Source organism: Carettochelys insculpta, chromosome 5 (genome assembly GCF_033958435.1).
Source record: "Carettochelys insculpta isolate YL-2023 chromosome 5, ASM3395843v1, whole genome shotgun sequence".
NCBI lineage: Eukaryota > Metazoa > Chordata > Testudines > Carettochelyidae > Carettochelys > Carettochelys insculpta.
In genome coordinates, this window is record NC_134141.1 from 97604269 (window position 1) to 97624740 (window position 20472).

At 41.2% G+C, this 20472-nt stretch overlaps 1 protein-coding gene across 3 annotated transcripts in view; it reads right to left on the reverse strand.

Annotated features, from left to right (window-relative positions):
- The window catches only part of NDUFS4 (NADH:ubiquinone oxidoreductase subunit S4), a 63227-nt gene extending 47169 nt beyond the window's left edge, over positions 1-16058 (reverse strand). The window contains exon 1 of one of the 3 annotated variants that reach the window (XM_074995580.1): positions 15840-16058. In XM_074995580.1, the coding sequence (XP_074851681.1) occupies positions 15840-15925 (86 nt within the window). In that variant the 5' untranslated portion in view covers positions 15926-16058. Of the gene's footprint in view, positions 1-1930; positions 2078-15839 lie in introns of those variants that run through there. The other 2 variants (XM_074995579.1, XM_074995578.1) reach the window with 2 other exon arrangements.
- Positions 16059-20472: the final 4414 nt, after the last annotated feature.

Here is a 20472-nt window from a genome sequence, read left to right on the forward strand (position 1 = left end):
GGTTTTTGGCCTTAAAAACCTATAATACAAAGATGACAAAAAATAAATTCAACCAACACTGTCCATTTTTTGCTATGGACATGATTGATGAATATTTTAAGTGGTTGATATTGGTGGTTCTCCACAGAATGAGGACGAGTGAAGTGTGAAAGGCCAATTCTACTAGGTACAGAAATTAAGAACTCTGAGCCCAGAGGGGTGCTATTGGAATTCACTTTTCTTCAGGAGCAAAAAGAAAAAAAATAGGCCTACTGATTAATTTCTGAAACACAATTTTCAAAACTAGTACCTCCTGGTTCCTAGTGGCTCAGAAATAAACTTGTTCTGTTGTATTGGTTTTCTTACAAAAAGATCCCAGTTTTGCTATGGACAAAACCAAACTCCATTGAGTTCTTTTCTTGTCTACTCATCTAGTTGTGCTGTGCTGACTTTTGCTGTGCAGATCTCAAGAAGAGGTTATACTTGTTTGTTTGTATAGGCCATCATAGTGGACACATTGCAGCTGCACCTCTTTTTGTAAGAGCAAGAAGAGCTAGTCAAATAACTTGGTTCTCTAGCCAGTTTCTCTCTCTCTTTTCATTTCCACCTTCCCTGTATGAAGGGATTTAAAAGATATGCTCTCCAGCCAAGCAGGCTAGAAATTACAGTGATCCTAGATCTGTATGTTTCCTCAGAGTACCTCTTTCAATCTTTTCTTGCTTGATACCAGGCTCAGAAAGAGTCGGGGAGCTCTCTATTTGAGATGGGGTTGAAAATGAGCATCTGAGAAAAGAGACAGCTGAAATCTGAAGCAGAAGCATGTAGAGTCTCATGTTAGTAACAAACACAAATACCAGCATATCTATCAGACAATTTTTTTAGCTGTAGAAAGTGCTGTCAGCTTTTATCTTTCCTGGGAAATTAACTTGTGGGACTTGGTATTGATTTTGACTCCGAAGTATCTGATCATGTGAATGGGAGTAATTTGACTTTTCAAAGTTCATCACCATCATCACAAGTTTTGACCTGATTTTCAAGGGTTCCGAATACCAAAAAACCTCACTGACTTGATGTCTCAGGGACCTACTTGTACTCAGAGTTGCAAAAAACCTCTCCTCCCCCATCATTCTTGCAGTATCCTCAGGTTCATTTCCCTCAAAATGCAAGCACATCTCAGCCTCTCATAAAACTAAAAAAGAGCAAAGCATAATCTTGACTCTGCATGCCTCTGCTACCCCATCTCCCTTTCTTACTTTACTTTCAAAGTAATAAAAACATGCCATCAGAAGCACTACTTTGAGTTATCCTTTTTGAATTCTGTCTTTCATCTCCTTTACTGAAATTACTCTCTTACTCGATTCTTGGATGTACATTATGGCCAAATCTGTAGGCGATATCTATACTGCAATGACCTGTCAACAGAAGTTACCGTCAGAAGATATCGTCCAACAAAACTGCTGTCGATAGATTGTGGCCAGACAGCAAAGTGGATTGAAAAAGCAATCCAATCTGTCAGAGTCTGACTGCCCGGCTGCTCTCTCGACAGAATGGCAAACCAGAAGCACAGCAACAGGGCTGCCTGGTGACCCAGAAGCCCTGTCAGTCAACAGAGGGTCCCCTGGATCGTCCACACAGCTTTTTTGTCAACGGATTCTGTTGAGAAAGGTATTCTGCCTTGCTGGAGACAGGCAGAAGACTGTAAACAAAAGTGCTGCAATCTGTCACTTTCAGTATGGACATGCTGTGAGTTTTGTCAATAAAACTCTAGTGTAAACATAGCTCTACTTTATTCCATTCACATGTTCCTTGATGTCTTAACTTTGTTGATCAGTTCATGGCTCTTTAAATATCATGCCCTCTCTTGCTTTTTATGGCTTTCATATTTGTATGTTTTTTTTCCCTTTTCCCTAACCTATGGATCTTTCAGTGTTTCTTTTTGCAGGTTACTTGCCTTATCCCTTTCTCCTCAAGTGGGATCATCCAAGAGGCAGTCCTTGTCCTCATATTATTCCATTCCACCATTATTTTTGTTTTTCTACCAAGTGCAGGGACAGTCTGTTCCATTGTTTGTACAGTGCCTTGTCTAAATGAGACATGATCCTTGAAAAGAGGTTCTAGATATTGCTGAAATATAAAGGCAGTTATACAAAACAAATAGATTGATAATTGTCCCATTAATTTTTAAATGTGGAAGCCATATTAAAAATGTTACAGGACACAGCTAGAAAGACACCCCCAGAACTGCAATAGTTCAGGATACTTAAACCTTATTGGTAAAAGTGATCCAGAGAGCCATAATTTTTCTACCAGGCTTCACTTACTTTTGCAATCATTAACTTTTGTGACAGCTATATATTTGTCTATGTAAAAATTTTTACCCCCTTTAATTGCAGTTCAGCAGACAGAAATATGAAGCAACCATCACCATGTGACCTACCACTTTCCACAGAATACCTGGGGACTCCAGATCACAGCAAGTTGGGAACCTTGGCTATGGACCCCTGACATTACCTTTTATTTCCATATTTTTGAAAGCAATTAAAGTACCTTCCAAGTTTAACTGGTAGAAGTGACAACATTGCTAACCCCTGAACTAGAACGATGCCCAATCACATCCTGTGGGCTAGATCCCAGTTCATCAATGTTAGTCCTTGGCAGGCCACCACTGCTATATTACCTGTGCCTTCACAGGTATCAGGTGACTGCAGCTCTCATTGGCTGTAGTACATTGTTCACAGCCAATGGGAGTTGTGGGAAACAGTATCCCAGTCTGAAATGCTTCCAAATTTGAGGTTTCAAAAATAAAATAAAATAAAAATAAAAAAAAGCAGGGGGGGAAAACCTGGGTCATAATAGGTAGACAGAGGGAAGCTTAAAATCAAATCCTGTGTCTTATTCATCATACATTAGTACAACTCTGAAGACACTCATGAAAAGAATATATTCTGATCAGGTGTAAAGGGAGTTCTAAGAAGTCCAATCCTGAGTAACAGGAGGTACTAGAATAAGATTCAAAACTGAACCCTGCAATACACAGAACAGCAAGTTACTCTTGGGAATTCAACAGTTTTCTTACATATATAAACTATGTAACAGGAAGATTATTATGTATAACAAGAGACAACGCAGAAACAATCTAACCAAAAGACAAAGGATGTGGATGTGAAACAAAAGTTATATATTAAGCCAACGGAACTTACCAAGCAGTATTTATTGGGCTCCAGTATGCTGCATTTTACATTCTAGATAGCTAGAAATAAATTAGGATTAAGAAAAGATTGAAAAAAAATCTAAGATTTTTTCCATGTTGGTTATAGATGTCAGAATATAATAAAAAATTGCTAATAAAATAGATTTTATGGATATAAAAAAACCAGGAAATATATGTAACCTGCTTATATCTGCATAGTCAGTGTTTTACAATTTTGTGGCACACAGTGCATGAATAACTTAGTTTTGGAGGGGAAACTAAGTCTCCCATGTAAGATCAGGTACATTCACTGACAATGCTGGCACGTCACAATTTCAACTCTGCCTGCAAATGATAAATACAGAAAACTATGTTTGAGAAAAACTAAAGGAAAGTTGTTCTGGTCAAACGTAAACTACACAAATTGTTACTTTAAAAACTGGAAAAAAACCACACTGTGAAAATGAAAACATTAAGTAGTATGCACGTATAAGCAATAAGCACGAAGAGTTGATGTATAAAGTAAATATAAATCCCAGTTCATATGGACTAACTGAATTTCCTTTTCTGCTAAAGACTGCATTTTAGGTACACAAAAGTGTTGCTCATCTGGAGTGTGCCTAAAAAACCCCTTTGACCCTTGGCTACTGACTACAAAGTATCACATATCAAAGCCAACTAGTATAGAAAAATCACCTGTCTTTGGAAACTGAACTCATGACCTTGTAAGTACTAAATACTTTATTAAAAGGAAATAAGTACTTTTGTCAGAGTGGCTCAGGACACTAAAAATTAAGGAATCTGAGACCAACTCTATTTTATAATAGTTGTCACACAATTTGTGATGTAAAAAAGGACAAGACGATGGATATTAAATTTCTTTAGCAACGGAGCCATTTATAAGATGTTTCACTGATATCAGGTGACTGATTTGTTTTGCACTTTTTCAACCGGTTGTAGTTTAACTCCTGATCAGCAAATTTGGTATATAACCAGGGATGGGCATTACGCACCACTCTCTAAAGCGGAAGACAGAGTCTGAAAATTAACCTCTGATCGCAATCCCGGGCTGGCGGATTTTTCAATGAAACAGTGGCAACTTGGATGTCACAGGGGAAACAATATTTACTAGCACATAATTAATTTGGCCCATGCAGCATCATAACTGTCAACTGACTTTGGGAAAGAGGCGGGAGAGACAGAAGACTATGGAGGCGGAAGGGGTTTTAATTAAAAAAAACTAGTTTATTTAATTTTGCTGAGTCTGCTTTCTGAATGCTCCCCCTCACACACACACACATATATTCAGGCCACATAAATAGGAAGTGTAAACAAACAAAAACCACTGTCTTTATGGTAAACAGAGCAAAACTCCCAGGGTTTAATGCCAACTGCAACGAATGACAAATTCCGAAATGAAAAGGCCTACAGATTTCCATACGCACAGATACCATACACTATTTTTGCAGATCACAGATTGGATGTGGATACACGTGCAGGGCTCTACCCATAACACATCACTGTGGTAGGAAAAATAGCGTAAACTTTCAGGAATGTGTCCTGAATTGTATAAAATTAGACAAAAGAAATGCAAAACACACCCTAAAACTTTACACAAATTGTAGGTTATACAGGTTGAGCCTCTTTATTCTAGGCCCTCACAACCTGACCAGTGCTGAATCATAGAATTTGCCAAACCATGGAAGGTCAATATTGTTTAGCGCATTATCAACACTTCCACTGCTTACTGGGCCCTTAGAAGACATTTGGGGTAAATTAGATCTAAACAGCACAGAACACCAAGAACCAGCACTGGTGGTTGTAAACAAGTTTTCCCATGGTTCCATAACTTGGCCAAACCCATAATAAGCAGACATCCAGCTAACTAAAATCATGTCAGATGATGGATGTTCCTAGCTAAGAGTGTGTTGGACTAGAGAGTTTCAAACTGTACTACATTACTGCATGTCTAGCCTTTCCCTCTTGCTATTGCCTTTCAATACTGATTTTTATCTCATTGAGCATTTATATTAACATGTTGATAGGTCTGGCTATGACACAAAATAGTGAGGGCCACAAAACCTGTCTTAGAAATGTAGACATCTTATTCTCACCTTCTATATCACCAAATTATTTCCATTTAGGTCCCATATAGCTAATTGGGTGAGAAATCTTTTCAATTTTTTAAATGTTCTTGAGAAACTTGATCTGAAATTCAGTCTGCAAGATAGGACAACTTGTCTGTTTGGCTAGCAAGCCATAACTGCAAGTACAGCTATGACAAAAAAGCACTATTTCACACACCACCAATGCATTTTAATTTGAAATAATTCATAAAAATCAACGAAGGAAAGAAATGCAATGCATTCTGGAAGTAGTCATTAAATGAAACTCACCACTTCACAGACTTGTCTATAGCCACAGTTCACTCTAGATATAACACTGAGATTACCTAGCTAATAGACCCCCTGTCCTATTGCATTCTTGTTCCATTGACTTTTTCCCACTTTTTTCCCCAGCCTTTTTCATTTCTTCCTGATCGATAGCCTTTGTCCTCAACTCCATGTCAACCTTATTTCTCTGTCACTATTCCACCATAACTACCCACTTTCCTCTTTACACACAACACACTTGATTTTAAGGCTTACAATACATTTGTGGATTTGTTTCCAAGACCATTATGTTCAGCTGCTGAAGACCTGTATTTTACAATACTGACTGGAACAACCACCAAGACACTTCAGTATGCTTCATTTAGTGTTGCATCTAGACAACATGCACTATGGAGCAATCATACAGTGAAATACACTAAAAGCTTTATTAGCAAGCATCCCTGGGGAACCCAGGATGCCGGATAATAAAATGTGCCAGTTAGAAGAGCTGGGGCCCCGGCCCCACCCCCACCCAGGTAGCAGGCCCTGGCCGGGACACTGGCCTGGCAGCAGCCAGCCCCAGCCAGTCATTTCAGGCAATTAAATGTGCCAGTTATCTGAATGCTGGATAATTGGGTTTTTACTGTAATTAATTTCTGTCTTGCATATTGATTGGCCTTTGCTTTGAAACAAACGTCCAACTGCAATACAAAGTTCACTTGCCAGGGTCTCAATCACAGTTTTACAAAACGTTCCACCGAACTTTCTATGACACATTTCAAATCATTATGTAAAACTAATTTAGAAGACAAACCCATTGGAGAACAGAATGTAACAAATCTGCTCTCTTGGGACAAGACTACTATTGCAGATGTTCCCAACCTTTTCAGTAATAGGGCATGCTGCAATGAGACAAACAGTTCCAGGGCACACCCACTTTTTAAAGCTGTATTGATTGTAACCATAGTAAATATAAGTAAATGTAATGTTTATGAGCAGTCTTTCTAGAGAGGTTTGCAACACAGTAGTGCATGCAACAAGCTAAACAAGGATCAAATGCATTAATGTTTCAAATCTACCCCAGAATACACCATCTTAGACAGTGAGCACAGACACATTTTCAAAATCTGCTCAAGGCCATGCCAGGGATGGTGAGTAAATGAGTAACCACTGAAAGAAGGCTCTCCACCCTCTCCCCTGCCCCCCCCCCCCCGCCCCCGCCAGCCCACTGGAGCCAGAAGTTATAAAACTGTGTTGTGTCCCGAGCTCTCAACCTCCCTTCCCCGCTGCCACAGCAGGGTGCAGGGGCAGGCTCCCCATCAGCTCATTCAGGCAGGGAAACAGCATTTCAGCTGCCTCCCAATGCAAACAGGGTCCTGCAGGGTTGGCATTTCCCCTCACAGTGGCTCTGCAAAGAGACAACACAGGAAGCGGAGGTTTGCTGAACCCTGCACCAGCTGGGACTCAGGCAGTCTTGTTGCTTGAGCCCCACCTGGTGAAGGGTTCATCAATTTTCCCCCTGCAGTGGCTCTGCAAAGAGCCACAGTTTGAAGAAATGGATAAAATTTCACAGCACACCTGGACAGTTCTCACCACAGCACACTGAATGAAAACCACTGCATTATTCTATATTATTAGACCCTAACATGATTTTAACTAGTTTATTTTGAGGCAAATGGCATGGTATCTTCACATTACTTTTCTGCTCCAAACTTGATGTATCTTGATTTCCCCTTCTCATTTTCTGTTTATAGCTTATTTCTTTAATTGCTCTTCTACTTAATCTAGAATACAGTGAAAGACATTTTTAAAAACTTCTAATACTTTGGATGTGTTCTAGATTTCCTTTTGGTCCCCTGTTCTCTTAGTTACATTATAGTCTTCCAGCCCATTTAGCTTTTTCTTTGCATTTTCTTCTTCCTCTGCTATAGTCTCTCTCAGGCTATGTCTATACTAGAAGGTTTTGTCAACAAAACCCACAGAGCATCCACATCCCCAAGGCGTTCTGTTGACAGAAGTGCTGCATTCTGTCGATTTGCTGACAACAGCACTCTGACAAAAAGCCAGTTTGGAGGGCCCTCTGTCCACAGAGAAAGCTTCTGGGACATCAGGTAGCCCTGTTTGCTGTGCTTTTGGCTGGCTTTGTCAAGAGAGGGCTTGGCAGACTGGCTGCGATCTGTCAACAGAAGTTTTGTCAGAAGCTATCTTCTGACAAAATTTCTTTGGACACATTGCTCTAGTGTAGACATAGCCTCAATAACTGTTCAAAAGGCAAGAGCCTAAGTACCTTAAAAGAATACCTACTAATGCAGACTAGTTTCCGAACTGGAACAAGCTTCTAAAGCAAACCTAGAGCTAAGGATGCAAGTCCTACTTACTATAAATTCCGAATAAAAACACAGACAACAATATTGAAATTATAATCTGTGGCTTTTCATTTTCAGCACAAACAACATGGACATTCAGACAAAACATCATGATTGTGAAACTGTACTTCAGACAACTTAGAGAGCGTATCAAGATTTCTTGACTGCATCACAGCAGTGTCAGACTACTGCATGAAAAAGATCTATTTTTTTTTTTTTTAAAAGGATTACAAAAAAAATTTAGGTCACTCATGTTCCTTAGCTTTAGGCCTACAAACATCTGAAACAGCTTTAGGCCTACAAACAAACAGCTTTAGGCCTACAAACATCTGAAAAGGATGTCTTTTATTACTATACTCATGTACAGCCTCTCAATTTTTCTGTTTTAGTATCTCCCAAAGAGCCTTTATGCATGAAATATCAAGAATTAACAGATCTATTTAAAATGTCAATTAAAGCCTAATATTTAGTTACATTCTATTTTATACATAAAAACAAATTTCATCATTTGATTTTTGAGAGATCTTTTCATTTTGTTAATTTGATATTAAGATGGGAACTAGGCAAATGCTATACAAAGCAAATTTCGTGAAAGGTGCCTTCAAATATTTTATGTAAACTAAATTGACTGACTGACTAAATTGACTGATTGACTAAACTGACTAAATTTTTTCAAAAAATTGAATTTCAATATGAAAATAAACTTCTGTATTACAAATCCATTCTTATAAACAGTTGAAAAATGATTGCCCACACAATTCTGTGGCTGCCTACAGCCTAACAGTCAAAAGTTAATTTGTTTTCTCTACCTCAATGGCAGGTCAAGGGAAGATTCAGACAGCAATAAATTACAGCAGCTAGTGGTGGCTTGTTAACAAAATGGTATCTAAATATACCACATTGGCCGGCAAGGATCAATGTCACCTTGAAATACACATTTTATTTTAAATGAAATCTCTCAGATCTCTAAGTATATTTGATGTAAGACTTCAACTCTAACTTTAGAATTTGAATATACATTCAGAAGTAAAATTCATTTTTGAGCTTGTTTCCTGCTAGGCTGATCAAAGGACCTATTTTATTTAATTATAGAAAACTATATATGACACTTCTGGGAAATCTGGAGATACATGTTTGAAAAACTAGACAAGTTCTGATAAAAAGACAGATAAACCTCATTGCTAAAGGTTTTACTTTAATAATGTGACAATGTCTTGCTTTCACATAACTTAACTAAGCCTTTAAAAATTTGAAATTCCTCACATCTGTGTCAGAGGATAAAATGTATAAAAGCACCACAGGACTAAACCAAATACACTAAAAGACTGCTAGATAAAAGAGTTCCACCTCCTCATCACTGCTCCAGGAACAGTGACCCTGTGTTAAAACTTAGAGAGCCTAAATGAAAACTGTTGATTCTTTTAGCTTCTGAGAAACCAGTGATGCACCCCCACAAATTGTCAGGAAACACTGTGATTATTCATCCTCCTTCTACCAGGACGATCTCTTATTTAAACTCTTTCACAGGTGTCCTGACTTTAAGAAAATGGGAAGATTGTCCCATATTTTGCTGTGCTCCTGTTCTCTGGCACTTGGTGTCTCAGGGCAGCAGCCTCCACTACCAGGGAATCCTACTTCAGGGCAGCTGCCCAGTTCCCTGAAGCCCCATGCCTTGGGGCAGCACCTCACACTGCCAATGAGCTCCAACACAGAGTGGCAGCGCCATTCTCCGGGACCCCATGATGGTAACCCCTGCTGCTGGCGAGCTCCACCATGTAGCATGCTCAATTCCCTGATCCCCTCCCTGCTGGAAGGCAGTGGAGCCCCCATACTCAGTACCTCACCTTGGGACAGCAGCCCCCATCACCAAGGAACACTGACATGGGCCAGGAGCTCCCCATCCTGGGAGGCTGGTGTCACATATTTGCCACAGGACAATGTGGTCACCCTGTCAGGAAACTCTCTCTTTATACAAATTATCTGAATACCAAAAGTAAGTACAACAGCTCTGAACAAGGTAGTTTCCCCTTCATCCACATATGTATATAGCATAAGCAAGAAAGAACCTGTTACACAAAATTGTGGAAATAAAGAAATGCAAAACCCTGTTTTGAAGCTTAAATTAAATAAGTTGGAAAATTTAAAAGCTTAGAATAACATAGAAGTAGAACCATACAAAATGCCTTATCTGTTATACAAATTTATGTATATAGGAATAACATGAGACATTATTGTTAAATAACTTAGAACACTAACTTGCTCCCACCATTTTTCTGTTCCCTTATCTACTTAACATATGGGGGATGACAGTCAGGAGAGAGTAGATTGGTATTAACACAGTTACAGTTATAACTTTTATATGGCTTTATTTCCAATAAAAATAGAAAGTTTGGATATACATCCATAGCCTGTTTTGTCTGATGTTGAGAGTAAACCATTAAGAAAAGAAGAAGAAAAAACAAGAGGGAATCAAGCTCTACTGAGTTTCTCAAATGTTTTCAATTTAAATTATCCAGAATTTTCATTAAAAGTTCTTTTAGGCCGTAACAACTGTGATGTTAATTATACTTGGAAAATGACTGCTTTGGAGGCAACAGCTTCCATCAGCCACAGAAGCCAAGCACTATCCCAAAATCTGTCTTTTTGGATTACATATTGAGGTAACTATTGTCTGGAGTTGACATTTTGCAGGGAAAACTGTGATTCCATGGTTGACTGAGTTATAATGCCCAAAACCACAGGCCGAGACAACATCAACTGAAGGTCACTTTTGTAATCCAAGTATTTCCCCTCCCCCACGAAAAACTTGCTGTGTTTTCCCCTACAAGGATATTTAAAGTGACAAAGATGCAATGGAAAGCCACTAAAAACAGAAAATTCAACCTGAAAGCAATGAGATCTTCTTCTGGTCATATTTACCCATCTGTGAAATAGTTCCTCAAAAAAAGTGATAGGTGTCCCCAAGACTAGAGTCATTAGAGCATTAGAAAATAGTACAATTTTTCTTCCTAGCAGCCTGGCATGAAAATAATATAGATTATAGAAGAGTGTTCTACTATCAGTAACTTCTACCAACAAGGCCATGCATGTGGTCTTTGGAGTTCTGCCAAATGGCAGCAGTATTCTAAGTTTCAGCTGCTGAATTTATGCTTTTACTGAAGCAATAAGATCAATATTTTGTTCCCTCCATTTCCTGAGTCAGAACATGAATACAGCTTCTTCCTTCTAAGCAGCCTTCACCACAAGAGGGAATGAATTACAGAAGTAGAGCATTTTAACACCCTACTGCCCATAAAAGAGCACACCAAAAAGCAAGACAATAGCTCTCCTGGTTCGTTAGGACCAGGATGTGCGCTATGGGAGAGAACATGGAACCTGCAGGACCAATCCAATGGGCTAAAGCTTCAGTCAGAGTTCTGCCTATGTAGGCCTGGACAGAGCAACTTGGAATCCTGATCAAACTACCACAAGGGGTCATGCATCACCAGCTGGGGGAAGCAAGTGACTGGCGCTGGGGGTGCGGCATGGCTTCCCCCAGCTGGGAGAAGCCAGAGGGAAGCTGCATCAGGGCTGATCTTTTCAGCGCTCTGCTGCTGTCTCCAGTGCTTGGAGCCAGCAGCAAAGCACTGAAAGGAGCAGCTGCATGGATTCCCCTTTCAGTCACTGCTGGGAGGAGGGGGGAAGCCCCTCAGCCTGGGGGAGCTGGGAGCCAGGCGCAGAAGTACCTGGTCAGTTTCCCAGATCCCGCAAGCTGCAGGGGATCCAGGAAACTGACCAGGCACTGCTACACCTGGCTCCCCGAGGTCTGAGAGGCAGCCTGGAAAGTGACCAGGCATTGCTGCACCTGGCTCCAGGCTACCAGGGGCTTGGAAGAGGGAGGGAGGGGCCCCACTCCCCTGAATTACATGAAATTTGAATTATGTGCGGGTTGTGAGGAACATGAGGTTTTACTGTAGTAAGGATATAAGCCTATTTTTAAAGTCAGTCAGTTCAGTTTCCTGAGAAATCCTAGGCATAGGAACTTTTTCAGCCCAGAAAGTAACTAGAAACATATTGATAATTAGCCTGATTTTGCATGCCACTTCTCTGGAAGTATCTGTATGCCAGTGGGTTATGGAAATGGAGTCTTTCTTCAACTCCTTAACTGGTCCAATTTAGGAGTGGAACACACTAAATGCAGAGCGAAAAGAATGAGAGAGTAGAATCAGAAGAGACACAGAGAAAAATAGGAGGAAGAGTTAAGCCCACTATATCCTAGGATAGCAAACCATTTTCACAGTTGTGTAGGCTACCAACCACCCAATTTCTAAAGCCTATATAATGCAATCCACTTTCTTCACTAAATGTTACATTAAATAATCATCAGATAATTTTACACATATTTCTATAAACAAACAAGTTTAAGGGATTACCTTGCCTTTTATATTCATTATTTCGCTTTCCCTCTGTGATTGGCAAAGCAGCAAGATTAGAAATGAATAGATCTGTTGGTCTTCTTTTTTCTCTGTCATTCCTCTGTGATCTCAAGATTGGATTCTAATTATAGTGAACATACATCTACGTAGCTACAATACATACAGATTTGAGAATAAGATTCAAATACTACTCCAGGTTTCTTATTTTGCTTGGACACAAAGTGTGCATTTAAGGGCATACTCAGATAACTTCTGCCACGCTAGCTCCGTAAATATATCTTTGCTTTCACATATTAACAGTCAAGTAAGCACTTATGATATATTAGCCCATAGTAGCAATCATATAACATGCTTGCAACAAAATTATGTCTGGTAGGTATACAGTAAACCCTCGATTTTACAGACCCCAGTTTAGTGGACTTTGGGAACAATGGACATCTGCCAGTCCCCCATTGTTCCTGAAGTCTATTTAACTGGGGCCCATCAAATCCTAAATTATCCCCTTGCCACCCTAAAAAAAAGCGGGGAAGCAACTTACCTAAGCTGCAGGAGCTGCCGCTGCCTGGACCATCGCTGCTGCTGGAGCTCCCATCAGGGGTGGGACATGTACTTCGGCAGATGGGCCTCACGCACACCTCCACCCCATCCCTGGTGGGAGGAGCATATGATGGCAGCTCCTCCAGTCACGCAGCATGGGTCCCACCAACTCCTTCAGCAGCAGGTGAGTAGTGGGCACTTTTGGTGATACAGGGAATGGGGGGAGCCCAGTAGGGGTGGGTCTCACTAAATCCTCCAATTTAACATATATCTGGGTTTAACGGACAACCCTTCCTTCATTAGACTGTTAAATGGAGGGTTTACTGTACATCATTCAAGAAAGATCAGCTATCCACCACAGCACATGTAGCTGTCAGAAGCTAAAGAAAAATGTTAAAGGCTAATCTGACATTGTGTAGCATAGGATGCATGTTACTGGATGCTGAACATGAAATTGATTACCTTCACCATAGAAAGGAAAAGCTTTGAACTCTGACCTGAAATACATCATTAAAAAAAAAAAAGTGTGCTTATTGTAATTTCCGCTCCACTTGCATTACTAGTCAGAGTACTAACCTTCAAAACACTGATCTAAACAATTGTAATGTAGTCACTCCTATGTCCTCTGCGTCAGCAATTTAGCTCAAGTCATTTGCTGCTGACCTGTTTGGCTTATCACCAACCAAAAATGCCACAAGTGCTCACTGATTCTGGAATTCAACATCCAAGTGCAGGCATTTCTTGCCTACACAAGTCAGACATATTGGTATTCTAGTCACTAAATTATTTTAAGACAAAAGTGAATATTTGTCATCCCTCCTTCCTGCTTTCATCTTGTGCTTTTAATGATTAGGTCAACAAAGTTGAGAAGTTCAAGTATGGCACGTTTTGCAAAGTACCTAGTTGCCTTGGTACAGTAAAGCACTTCAGGTGGAGTCATAATATCAGTAACAATCAAAGGCATCTTCAGAATTCACAGACTTTATTCCTGGGATCAGTTTGTCCTGTAACCTGATAATTTGCCAACTCAGATGATAGTCCAAGAAACTGAGAAATATCAGACGCTTCAGGTACACGTGATTGTAAGATTCATTTAGGCCCTTGCAAAGGAGCCTGATGTTTGAAGGTATTCATTCTAATTCTAAACTGCATCAATTCAAACCATCAGAGAAATTCACTTTTTATAATCTAGGCACAGCCATTGGTTTTGTACTTCATCAAGCCTCTCTCAGTATGGTACACACCCTATTACAAACTTGGAAAAGGAAGGCACTGCACTACTACAGGAGAAGACAATTGCTTAAAAACTTTCAATACTTAAAATTCTAGTGTCTTTTTCAGGAACCTCTTGACAAGAGTCCTACCTTTTAATGGAATGGCAGTGGCACTAGTTGGGTGCAAAAGTCCCTCCCACCCAGCCAACGACCATGACATATCCCTTATACTTGTAAGTGCTATGACAAGATCTAAGCTTAAATTCTCATCCAAAATAAATCCCTATGCAAAAATCTGCAAGATATTCAAATTATCTGACAGTGAAAGATAATGAGGAATTTTGTCCTGAGGGAGGAAAAAGGGCACCAAGTTAAGAAACTTCAGTTTGAGGATGTTTATACATCTTAAACCTGATGTTTAAATGATTTTCAACCTTTCCAGCCTACTGTACCCCACTTTGTCTTGCATATCTGATTTTCACTTCACTTAAAAACTACTTGCTTACAAAATCAGACAAACATACAAAAATGTTTCTGAAAAACTGATTATATGGCAAAATGAGAAAGTTGAAGTTAATTATAGAATAAGTGATTGGAATATAATCGTTGTATTGACATTCCAGTGTGATAGTTGAGCCAGTTTTCACTTGTAAGCCTTTTCTGAAGCCCAAGTTCTGCCACCCAGGGCTGAAATGTACAACTTAAATGCAGTCAACCTTCCAGAGTTCGATTCAGGACACTACTGAGTATGCACTAAATTGAACTTGTAGGATGCCCCCATTGGCTGCAGTACTCCTGATGCCTGTTAGGAGTAAGGGAAATGCGCTCTTGTCAATCTCCCTCGGTGGAGACAGTACAGAAGCCTGAATTAAGCTATATTGATTCTAGCTACCAAATTAATATAGCTGGAATTGTGCAGCTTAATTTGACCTTGCTTTGTAGTGTTGACCTGCCCTTCGCTTCCTGTGTCATAGAACACTGTGCAAATACTTTACTTGCCACTCCCAGTTTGAGAAACACTGATCAAGAAGAATTGGGTATGCCCTGGAAGACCTCTGCATATCCCAGAGGTACATGTACCCTGGATGAGAACCACTAGTCTAGATCACCACATCTTAGGCCTCCGACTTACTAAAAAGCAGCACAAACCTTACAAAGCCTTCAAGATATTTTTGCAAACATTAGCTTTTGAGGGGACCAGAGAAAGTGCGCAGAGAAAGAGCCACTAGTTTAATCTGAAACCAGAAAAGGGATGATAAAGCTAAAGCTTAGCCGGAGACTCATAGCGGGGAGCGGAATAAGGAACAACGCCCTCTGCCTTTTTAGCACCGCGGCAACCGACCATCGCACTCGGAAGCCGGGCACCTTGTGCCTGAGCAGCAAAGCAGCGCTCAGCAAGGGCAGGGGACCAGGCCTGGCAGGCCCAGCGGCGCCGAGGCCTGGACCCTGGTAAGCCTGGGCTGCGGCGGCACGAGCCCTGCAGGGACCGGAGAAAGAAGCAAAATAATGTCCGCCCCCGCCCGGAAAGGCCCCAGGCACCCTCCCCGCATAGGGGCTGCGAGTGCACCTCACACAGAACCCCACGGGGGTGGGGGTGGGGTCAGGCGCCCTCCCCGGCGGGACTGGGGCCGGGTCCGACGCTTGTTATTCCCCGGAGGTAGCAGCCCCGCTGCCCGCCCAGCAGACAACAGCTTGCCGCAGGGCCCGCGCCGGAGCGCGTCACGGACTGTCCTCGCGCCGGGAAGGGTGGCCCGGGCCCCCGTTACCTGGCCGGAGTCAGGCAGGCAGCGAGTGCGCCTCTCCCCATCGCAAGATGCTTCCCAGCCGCTGACATTGACAACACCGCCGCCATCTTGGTGGTGATGATACCACAACCAATCGGAAACGGTGGCCGCCCAGGGCCAAAACTCCTCCGCCTAGAGAAGAAAGGCGAAGGTTCCAGTCATCGGGAACCTCCGCTGTGCGGGGGACTTGGGGAGCGAGAGTGGGCGGGGGGAGAGGAGATGGGCGGAAAAGGGGGCGGGGCGGAGCGGCGCGCGGAAGGGGTAGGGAGGCCAAGCAGGGAGCAACTTGCATCCTTCCGATTTTTCATATCCAGACCCCTGGAGTGTGAAATACAGACACCCAGGGATTCTTGGTATAGCCAGACTCCGAGATCCCGGCATCACGTGGTGCAAATGCGCTGCACATTGGCCCCAAGAATCTTTTGGCCCCATACCTCCCCTAATTACATGTCAGAAACAGAACAAAAGACAGCTCCTCGTACACAAAAGAGCTCGGAGCCTGATGCATCTGGAAGCAACACCATTACAAATATCCTGATTTCCTGCGAGTTTCCGCCTAAGTTTTCACTATATACCCCAGTTTTACCACCTAAATGCCGTGGATGCACAGCTTTTTGTAGCTGACCAAAATAATCAAAATTCCAACATGTTGACAATGGTGCTGGAATAATTCTTATAGTGGGAGTGATGAAAGTGAGAATACAATAAAACCTGTAGATGATAGAAACCCCTACAAGCCTGTTGGTTGTATCACCACCCTCACCACTCTGAGTTCCAACACATTTCCATGTACGATTCACTTTCTGTAATGAATGCCATTAGAACCATCTGATGAAGTGAGTCTGTGCTCACAAAAGCTCATGCTCAAAACTTTTCTGTTAGTCCATAAGGTGCCACAGGACCCTTCGTTGTTGTTATTAGAACCACTAACACCTCTAAACATGCAGTGAATTTTTCTACTGTACTACACAGTAGTCGAGGGCATATTGTGTTGCTAAAGCTATAGAAGAATTCCTGCAAAGGAAAACACAAACCAGTTGGTTAGTTATGGTATATGATGTGGGTCTTCCCTGCGAAAGCCAGGTGAACCTTGACAGATTCGGTTGCTGGATATGAGTTTGTGTGCCTCTGTAGTATCATGATGCGCTAGGATCTGTATTATTCAGAAAGGCTAGGACTTTGTGAGGTGGGACCCACAGCTGGCCAGCTCTAGATATTTGCAGTGCCATTGTACTGGATGTGTTGGGGTACACGCTTTTTTTCCCCAGTTGCAGTTGCTTCTACATTTGTGCAGTAGAAACGGGGGTCAGGTGTGAAAGCAAAAATTGAAGTGCCAGATCCAGGTATTGTGACACTGTTATGCCAGGATGTGTAATAATTTTATTGGTGAAGAAAGAGCATCTATAGATGTTCTCTGTTTAGGAATTATAATTTAAGATGTGGTTGTCAAACCATGGCTAGATGCAGTAGTATACTAGAATCAGATCCAGAGTTTTGCGATCTGTTGCATTGGAATATATTGGAGTAAGAGCTAGTCAAAGGTAGTCATAATTGTTTGCAGGTGTAGCAATGCTTAAGATGACTGATTGATTGTTGGAAAGTCCTTAACTTAGGTCTGGGCTGTACACAGAAGTTAGCTAAACTTAACTGTTTAACTAAAAGGTATGATATTGTGCTGATTTAGTCAAAGTGATGTGGTTTACTGTGGGCAATATCGCATCATTCTATAACAGGTTTACCTTTTTTTATCTGATGATAAGTATATTACAGATAAAGCTCCACCACTCTCCCTACCACAATACAGCATCACTCTTTTGTAGTTAAAGTGATACAACTTTTATGTGTAGTCCAGACCTAAGTTAACTCCCTAGAAAATTTATGTTTCTTGCATTGAAAAAGACATTTCAACTTAAGTCTCAAGGTGTGAGACATCAGAAAAACAAGAATTACTTTGGTAATATCCACACTCTCGTGGGCTACGTCTACACTAGTGATTTTTTTCGAAAAAGCTTGAGCTCTTCAGAAAAATCCCATGGAATGTCTACACACAAAATGCATTCTTTTGATATTAAATAAGAACACGGAACTTTTTCCAGAAGCCCTCTTCCACTCCCACATGAGGAAGAGCAACTTTTTCCGAAAGATTCTTTCAGGGAAAGAAAAAACATAGATACGGGGGCTCTTTTTTTGAAACAGCAGTCCTCCATGCCGCTAGATTTTTCAATCCGTGGCATTTCCTGGTGCGTTCTCTCGAAAGAGTGGCTGGTGTGTGGTTGAGATCTTCCAAAAGAACTTCTTTCAAAGGACTTCTGTAATGTAGCCCTACCCATGAAGACTCAAACATCCCATTTATAAGGTTGGCTACAGACTGGGCTATCAGTGTTGTACCAAAAGATAATCCATCAAGACTGAAATAGTCTGTGTGGCAGCACTGATTATGCTGAGTAATTTTTATATATGCAGTACCTACTGTTTTACTCTGTGAGAAAGAAAATTAATTTAACTACTGGTATAAAGATTTAGGGTAATACTTTGCCTTCAAATATGTGTGAACAAGTCTCCACAAAGTCATTGGTTGTTGCACACATGTTGTAAGCATTCAAGGAAAAATATTTAACTTTTTATTATTTTTTCTTTCTTGATGAAATAAGATACATACAGATGGTCTTACTCTGCTTCCCAGTAGATCTGTCTGATACAAATCATTCATTGCTGCAAACAGCAACCAACTTAAAACAAAATTCTACTGATATTCCCTAAATACTATTATTTAGTATTTGTGTTGGGAAATATGCAAACATATACACACATACATCATCTCATAGAACTGGAAGGGACCTCAAGAGGTCATTGAGTCCAGTTCCGTGCCCTCTTGGCAGTACCAAGCACCCGCCCTGACAAATTGTTTTAAAATCTATTTGCCACATACTCCTAAAATACCCACTCAAGGGTTCAGCCTACAATCCTGGGTTTACAAAGCCTACATTCAAACCATTGAGCTAGGATATAGCCCTGACTCAAATTGCTTGCCATCTAAAAAAACAACAGAATTCTAGGGTAGAGGGTGAGGAGGAATGATCACAGGGATGACACTTGAACAGGCTTGTCTACACTAGCCCCCTCCTTCGAAGGGGGCATGTAAATGACCCCGAGCAGTGAATAGCAATGAGATGCTGCAAGCCATATATGCCGCACCTCATTAGTGTAATTCTCACCACGAGAGCTTTGCAGTTGCTAAGTTCAAAGTGTCAGCAAGCTGTGTAGCCGCAGGTACTTTGAAGTATCCGCACACTTCGAAGTGCCCTTACTCTCAAAACATTTTTGTGTCTAGACTAGCCCCCAACTTCAAAGGGGGCATGGTAAAGGAGTAAAGGGACTTTGGAGTTGCACAAGCACTTCAAAGTACCCACGTCTGACCCGTGACTACATGCAAGCCGGCACTTTGCAGTTTCACACTTCGAAGTTGCCGTCAGGGAGATTTAGCCTAATAAAGTGCTCCATATGCACTGCAGCACTTCATTAGTAATCTCCCGACACCCTAATTACCATCCCCCCTTCTAAACTGGGGGCTCGTCTTGACACAGCCTTTGTGAGTAAGGGCACTTTGAAGTTGCACAGGTACTTCGAAGTGCCCTTGGCTGCACGGCATGCTGGTACTTCGAAGTTGGCAACTTCGAAGTTCACACTGTAACGATTATACTAATGAGGTGCTGCATATACAGCGCAGCATCTCATTGCTATTCACCGCTCGGGCTCGTTTACATGTCCCCTTTGAAGGAAGGAGATGGTGTACACAAGCCCAACATGTGATATTAGCTGTGTTTTTATTTGTGCTTTTGCTCTTATATGTGGAAACTATACTTTAAAGGATTAGCTGGACAATAGGCCCTGATAGTGCAAACATTTAAGCACAGGAGAAGTTTTAACTTAAAAGATCTACTCACATATGAAAAGTTACTCTTATGCATAAGTTTTCAAGAGTTTGGGGCACTACTTTGAGTAAGTGGCTTTGTCGGTTCCATTTTTTTTAGCCTGCCACGATTCTATTGCAGAGTTTTTTGTTTTTTGGTTTTTTGCCAGTGTTTGCAGTGGAGCAAAGACTTTCTCCCATTGTAAACCCTTCTAAAGTATTCATGCCAAGATACTGTTTAATGGAGGATTTTGCTTCAGAAGCCAATTTCTATCTAAAAAAATCAGTTAATATAAAAATGTAGGGTATGGGAGGATATGTTGTATTTAAGTGCAATCTTCAAATGGTAGCCAGGTTGGTGGGGAAAGGGATAGTTTTCTCCAAGTCTGTTTGATTGCATGTGAAATTTACAATAGAGCTGGAGCTGTCTGGTTTTAATTTTTTGCCTTTTGTATGGGTCGTCAATAAAACACCACAGCTCATACAGGAGGGGGAAAAAATTAAAACCAGGCCACCTCAGCTCCATTGTTAGTTTCACATGCAAACAGACTTCCAGGAAAAACTCCCCCTATCTCCTGTACTTCCACCATTGTGAACTAAAAATTAGAAACAAAACCACCACCATCCCTTTCATCCTTGCTGCTTTAAGTGATATGTTGACATATGATCCAAAAGCTTTTTAACTATTGTCTTGGAAGACACCAA